Source organism: Bidens hawaiensis, unplaced genomic scaffold (assembly GCF_021521415.1).
Source record: "Bidens hawaiensis isolate Kalapana, Puna unplaced genomic scaffold, B.hawaiensis_p1.1 tig00044892_1, whole genome shotgun sequence".
NCBI classification, from domain to species: Eukaryota; Viridiplantae; Streptophyta; class Magnoliopsida; order Asterales; family Asteraceae; genus Bidens; species Bidens hawaiensis.
Genome location: NW_027505923.1, coordinates 12,707 through 20,159, shown reverse-complemented (window position 1 = coordinate 20,159; position 7,453 = coordinate 12,707). Strand labels below are relative to the sequence as shown.

Genomic DNA, 7,453 nt, shown 5'->3' with positions numbered 1-7,453 from the left:
AAAAAATTTCCTTGTACGCTACATTTGTGGTTGTATTGGGCAGATTACCTTGTTTATCAAGAATCAAAATCTTGAGCCCAAACCTGCTTGTAACTCTTGACAAGGCGACATATAGCTGTCCATGTGAGAACACGGGTTCTTTCAAGTACAAACCAACCCTAGATAATGATTGACCTTGGCTTTTGTTTATGGTCATCGCAAAACATACTACTAGGGGAAACTGTCGTCTTTGAAATTTATATGTTATTTTGTTGTCTTTGGAGTCAGTGGTGATCTATGGATCAAAACTGTATGTCCAATATTAGTTCCAGAAATAATTTTTGCTTCAACTACACGAGTACCCAAAGATATAATTTGTAGTCGAGTACCATTACATAAGCCTTCTTTCTGGTTAAGATTTTTAAGGAGCATAACAGGAACACCAACTTTTAGTACAAGCTTGTGGTTTGGTAGTCCGGATATTCTTAGACTATTAAGCAGTTCAGGCGAGTATAAAGCTGCATCAACCGTGTCATTGATATATTCTGTACTACATATGGTATCTGAACTTAAGTACTCGACTTCATCACATGGAAAAAACTTGAGCAAACTATCATTAATCTCATCAATAATTTCGTTTGTTGGTGCAAGTATGACTCTATCTTGAAAGTAATGTTGGTTCTTGTAATTCTGTAGAATATCAGGATATACAAAGTCAAAAAGTTAAGATATAGGATCAAGTTCCGCAACCACAAAACTACAAATCTATTATGAAACATTAGTTCACTCACTTGACAGATACTAGCAATTCATTCAAACTATGCTAAGCAAAACTACAAAAATACAAATCACTCGTTCGATTAATCAAAACCGCTAGATTAGTGACGTCAACTTAAAGAGTACTAAGATCAGCAAAGTAAATTTATAAGTTTAAATGAATATTAATTAGAAAGTGAATTTAGTTTACCTTGGATTGTAGAACACAATAAAAGGGTTGTTGTTTGCAGTTGTATGGGCTGCAGCAGCTAATACTCCAATATGCATACTATCACTTGACAAAACTGGTGATGATAAATTTGCTGGTTGTCTGTTAGCGCGCCTACTTCCCAATAGAAGCTGTTGTTTTTCATCCCTGTTATATAAATACATCATATATTAATCAAGACCGAGTCTCTTGCAAAAAGCCTCTTCCTGCTAACAAAAAGACTCTAACCGGTTGTGAGCAGGTTACGCTTTGGTTAACCTGAAAGTTGAAAATGATTTGTTTGTTTCAATAGGGAAAATATTTTTTTTAATGTTTTTTATTACTTACCGAGATAAATATGACGAAAAGTCCATGCATTGTCATGTAAATCTCGGGCCACAAGCTCTTGTGCATACGGTTGTATGGAAAAATCTTATTAAAAAAATGTTTGTTATCACATAAAACACATATTTTCCAACTTTTATAATTGGGTTGATTCAGGTTAAGGTTTTTCTCTAGCGGATCAAACTGGTAGAACATAACAAAATTAGAAGGAAATGGGCCAAATGAGTTGAACGAGTCAAAAGTCAACCAAAGTCTACTGAAAGAAGTTGAACTCACAAGAAGCGGAAAGATTTTTTCGGCTGCTCGACGAGGAACAGAAAAGTCTCAAGGAGTGCTAGTGTCACTTGCTGTCAAAGTTTTGCAAAAAAACTTGGTGTGTGGCTTGTGTGCTTTCATTGACAAAAAAACTCGGTGCTAGTGCATCTCTATTAAACTGCTATGAACAATTATGAATTATTGATGTGCTAAAAGTAGTTTAATAATTATTAACTAAATTAACTAAAAATAAACACTAAGTAATACTCTAGACTCTCTAAAACTTGACTAAACTACTAACCGGCAAGTGAACCGATCGACTCTAGTAAAACTAAGTAAGTCCGGATATCGAACCCACGAGACTCTCTAAATTACGTTTATTAGCTAATTAGACTCGACTACAAACACGACTTATTAATTATATTTGTTTCGGGGGTTTTTATCTAAAATACTAATTTAATAATATAATTAAAACTAATTAAGAAAACAAGTAATTTAAACAAAAGCAAGAATTTGTTATTTAAAATAAGATGATGATGAGAAAACTACCTAGGCTAGAATCCCCTAAATTTCAATTATGAATTAACCAGGATAATATTTAGTTATGGACTGGGATCGTAAAATAGACACTTAAAAGAAAACCCGAACAGGACTCTTGACCCTTCTCAAGAGACACCTATGGGTTTCTAACAAGTTTTAATGCACACCAGTATTAAAAATCAAGTTTCCTTACGGCCACCTAATTAATTATGATCTAGTTCCTTTATAATGAAATCCTACTTTACAACACGGAAATCAAAGGCAATTCAAAATATTTAATTGATTTAATAGACAATAATAAATAATCAACTCTAGACGGACTCCTTATGAAGAACTAAATCTAGCAAGATTAAATAATAAAGATCTATCAATAACCTAGCACTTTACAGATTTTAGGTTAGCAACACACTTAGGTTTATTTAACAATATTATTCCTATGATCTTATCATGACATCAATCATAAAATAATCAAGAACACAAAGTAATTGATCTAATAGCGACCTATCATATGAAAAACAATAATCAAGGAAAGCTATGGAATAAAACTCATCAAACAATCCTAAGCATCCATATGCATCAATTTAATATAAGTAAATCTTTTACTAAACCATAAAAACCATAACAATAAATAATCCCAAGTCAAGACAAAATGTCAAAGTAGGTTCATCATAACCTAAGCAGTATAAGGGTTTAGCCAACAACCATACTCAAGACCAAAAGATAATAAATAGGTTCAAATAATAAATTCATGACGAAAATATTAAATTCAAACCGAATAATAAAGACGTTTGGATGAGCAGGTGTTGAACCTGGATGCTATTTGGTTGAACCAAGGCTTGCTCCTTCTCTTTTCTTCTTTCTTTGCGTGAACCTCTCTGATAGCCGTAGGGTCTGCTGCCCCTTCTGTCTCTAATGATTGCCTTCTTCGGAAAATATATTCTTTTTACTTCCTGTCCACCGCCTCTCTATTCTTTACCATCACGTTTTCTTTTTTGCGGTGGGCTCCATATATTTTCTCATCTAACACAAATATGGGCTCGTTAATTTGGAAATTACTAGTAACAAATTATAAATTATGATTATCCAAAAAAAATCAAATAAGGGATCCATGTTGATGATGATGATGATGATGTCACTGGCCACATATCTCACGTTTTCTTACTTTGTAATATGATTTGGTAAAATAAAGTCTAAAACAATTAATAATCTTAGCATCCTTTAACTTATTTATTTTGTACATATATTTAAAAGGTAGATACCAATAATATATAATATATAATCTCCGCTTAAATATTCGCCGGTTTCAAGTTTAATATAAACACTCTGTTTTAGCTCATTGTCTCTTAGAACCTTAAAAACCCACATAGGAACCAACTAAGAATAATATTCAATAAAAATCTGGCTCAAAAATACTTAAAAGTGTAAGAAATATTTATGTAATAATATGTATATTTTAGACCACATCAATTATAATCAGTATCATAAATTTAAGCCCGGTGATTACAAAAGTCCATACTGAAGGAACGGGTTGGAGTGTCATATGAGCATACACTTCATCTGTTTCTGTATCAGCCTGAAAAAAAAAAAAATTTTGGTAACAAAGTTCTAAAAGTAACTCGTATTTAAATCCAGTGTTGTCAAAATTAGGATTGATCCGTGATTAATCGCTAATCGGTGGGTTGTTGAATAATTTTCAGCTAATCGGTGCAACTCATAGAGTAATCGCTAGTTGGCACCAAATGGGATTTTTTTAAAGACAATTGGACCTTGGTTTTAACCCGTTAAGTATAACAAACCATAATAAAGAATAAAATAATAAAAGAAAGAAATGAAGAAATGAGAAAGAAAAGAAAAGAAGTAAAAGGAAGAATGGAAAAGAAAAGGAAAATTCCATCCCACATTGGTGGAGGAAAGAAAATGGAAGGCTTTCACCATGGTATAAATAGGATTTCTAACTCTTGTCCCACATCGCTAGATTACAAAACTTGTAAGCTCTTTATAAGAAAGAGAGTTCACATGTTAATATTCTTATGTGTCAAATCACACCCAGTAGTCCTAGCGGAGGGTGCGGAGCACCCGATGCACACGCGCACGGGCTCGGGCGAAGTGCGATGGGCGCAATGTGACACTTTGATGGCGCACTTTGCACGCTCGCATCGCCGCGAGCCGCTTAAGGGTCGCCTTAGTGTTTTTGCATCCTCGCGATACGCAAAGGAGTATGCTTAAGCTTCTTGTGCGATACGCGAAGATGTGACGTAAAAGTTACGCAGTATTGACACGTCACCTGACACGTGTCGAGCCACGTGGCATAGCTAGGGCTGACTCGACAACCCTACTGCAACTTCGCGATACGCAAAGATTCCTTCGCGATACTCGAAGATGCTCAAATTCAAGTATAAATAGGGCAGAAATCTGGAATTCACAACTCGTTCAAAAATTTCATATTTTCTCTCTTACGGTTCTTAAAGCTAGTATTATACCCGAGTAGTTGTAACGGTACCTCTCCGATTGAAAGTAACTTATATCACGAATCCAAAAGCTTTACCTTAACAAGGTATGACATTGTGCCATCGTGTAAAGTTTCATGTGTTGTGATTATCATTATAATTATAGGTTTATACTAATATAGATACACTACATTGTGCTTAATCTAGGTGCTTAACATCAGAAGGCTTGTTAAATATAAACTTGCAAGGTGAGACATTCGAGTTTTTGCACAACTCACATTTGCGTGAGACAACTGATTTTCCAATGCTGTCATGATGCTTTTCTAAATCCATTAAACTCATGACAGATAGTCCAAATATTTTCAAATGATTTTAAATACATTACAGTGATTAAGTCTCTGTAGACTAACGGGATGGTTACTACTGGTATTGTGGGGTTTTGTATACAAGGCTTGCCTAATGGGCCATTACACGTTACTTATTGGACAAGTGTTAGCCAATAAGTAATATGACCACAGTCACAGATACGGTCGAGTGACAAGTATCTTTCGGTAATTTGTAAGTAGGCAGATGTAAAAACATCTTAATGCTGTAACTGTGAAATGTGTCATTTATAAATAAATGTACTCACCAGTATTTCCTGCTGATCAAATATTTTTAAACATGTTTCAGGTGACTTGTTAGAGACAAAGGAATGATGCATGCGGGCTTCCAGCTTAAATAAGTGGCTTGTCACCAAAATAAAGAAACGTGTTTTGTAAATTAGGGTTTATCCCTATAAAACTTATGTTTGTATAAAAATGGGTTTTATCCCAGTTTATGAAATAAGAATTATGATGTTTTTATAACTCTGATTAATTTTCCTAACTACGGTTCTGATGAAATATTCCGCTGCAAATTATTTTAATAAACACCGATACCATCACTCAACGTTCACGGCTCCCCTCCCAGGGTATAGGGGTCGAGGGCTGTGACATTAAGCACAGTTATCGGTTTTCTCATTGATTTGTTATATTTACGTTTAATTGTTTATGTGAACACTGAAGTATTTATGTGAACTTTTATGTTAAGTTATCAAAATTATATATATAATTTTGAAAAGTTACATATAAGAATTCCAATCCGATTAATAAGCGAGTTCTACAACATTGTTTAAAACAACAAAAACGATTAATAAGTGGCGCGACGTACATGATTCGTGACATTATGAAGGATGCACAACAATTTTGACTGAAGATTTGGATACCTTGGAACTTGAGCATCCACATCTTTTTCCATAGATGCAGCAACCTGAAAATATGTATTAATGTATCATAATCATGTATTATAATTAAAAATAGTAGGTTAAATTCAAAACTTAAACATTCTAGAGTAAATTCAAAATAATAATAATAAATAAGGAACATTGTAAAATTGTTGAACCATCAAAATAATGTTACTACTCTAATTAAACCTGCAAATTGATGGAGGTAGCCGATGACGGTAGGCGACGACGGTGGCGACGACGGTCTCGTAGTTGGAGAAAATACATTCAACAACTGAAAGTAGGAGACGGAGGTGGCGATGGCGGTATTGTAGGTGGCGATGGCGATGGTGGTATCGTAGGTGGCGATGACGAAGGTGGCAATGGAAGGAAGGAACGGCGGTTGTGATGAACGGGAATTAGGGTTTGTTATCTCTTTTGATGTTAAATGAAAAGAAAGAAAGAATAATAAAAAAAAGATCCAGTTAGTATTATTGGGACATGTTGACCCAAAAGAGATACCGTTTTGAAAATGGGTTAAAAATTGTGAGAGTTAATAAGAGGTTGACAAGTGACACATAGGAATAGTTATTTATTAGAATAGTAAGATTATATGTGTGTGTGTACGTGGTGAAAGATGTGATGTTTGGAACCCACAATGGGTGATTTTTGATGGTTGGAAAAATCAAATCTCAAATCTTGGTTTAAACCAAACACTCCAATAGTTTAGTTGGTTTGAACCAAGCAAAAACCACCAATGGAGATGGTCTTACCGTCAAAACTAAATGACAAGTTTACAACCATTCTATTGTTTTTAATAATATTTTAGCTTTTATAAAAATTACAACATTTATAATGAATCTTTTATTTTACTCCAGTTTTCACTTGTTTATTAATATGTCTATATTAATGTATTTAATTTACTTCAGTTTACAACATCTACAATAATTATTTTTATTTTACTTCGAAGTTTGTGCACTTTTACGTCTTGGCCCGAGGCCTTGTCACTTCGGGGCGCTACGTGATTGACGTAATTTTGTTATATATTTCTAATTTAATTTGATTTATCTTTTTATTATGATATTCGACCGACCCGGCAAGAACGAACCCAAAAAAAATAATATATCGACGACCGACCCCTGTGAAATATTTGATTTATCTTTTTATTATGTTCTGGGTCCGCTACTGGCTATAAGTGTTACAGAGCGTATGGAAACATTTTGAATGTTGGTGACGAACTAAAAAAGGAAACTACGCCATTACAAAGCGGGCCTTGCATTTACTAATTGGTCGGGTACTGAAAAATCGAGTATTAGTAAAAACCGGGTCGGGATCGGGTCCGGGTATTGGCATGAAAAACCATACCCTATGTACTGGGTCCGGGTCGGTATTGAACCGAGTTTTCAATACCCGGGTTTTTGAATACCCTATTTTCGGGTATTGAAAAAAACCCATTTTCCGGTATTTGAATACCATATTTCTGGGTATTAAAAAAAACAATTTTCTGCAGCATTCTTCTATTAACGGGCCTACTTTGTTTTTTTATTATAACTCCATTTTTTTGCATACAAACTTCAAAGTTCATTCAAACATATGTAAATAACTAAATAATGATATAAAAAAACATATATTTTATGTGTTTTAAACTGTTGTTTGATATATCAAAAGACGTTGCTCTAA

General features: G+C 34.1%; 1 protein-coding gene across 1 annotated transcript; it reads right to left on the bottom strand.

The window, feature by feature from the left end:
• Window positions 1-243: 243 nt before the first annotated feature.
• Window positions 244-5,820, bottom strand: LOC143615957 (uncharacterized; the record flags this gene model as incomplete). Its single annotated transcript, XM_077088939.1, has 3 exons — window positions 244-669; window positions 3,600-3,656; window positions 5,722-5,820. Coding segments are annotated over 3 exons (582 nt in total), but the record flags the coding sequence as incomplete, so codon positions are not given.
• Between the last annotated feature and the right edge of the window lie 1,633 nt (window positions 5,821-7,453).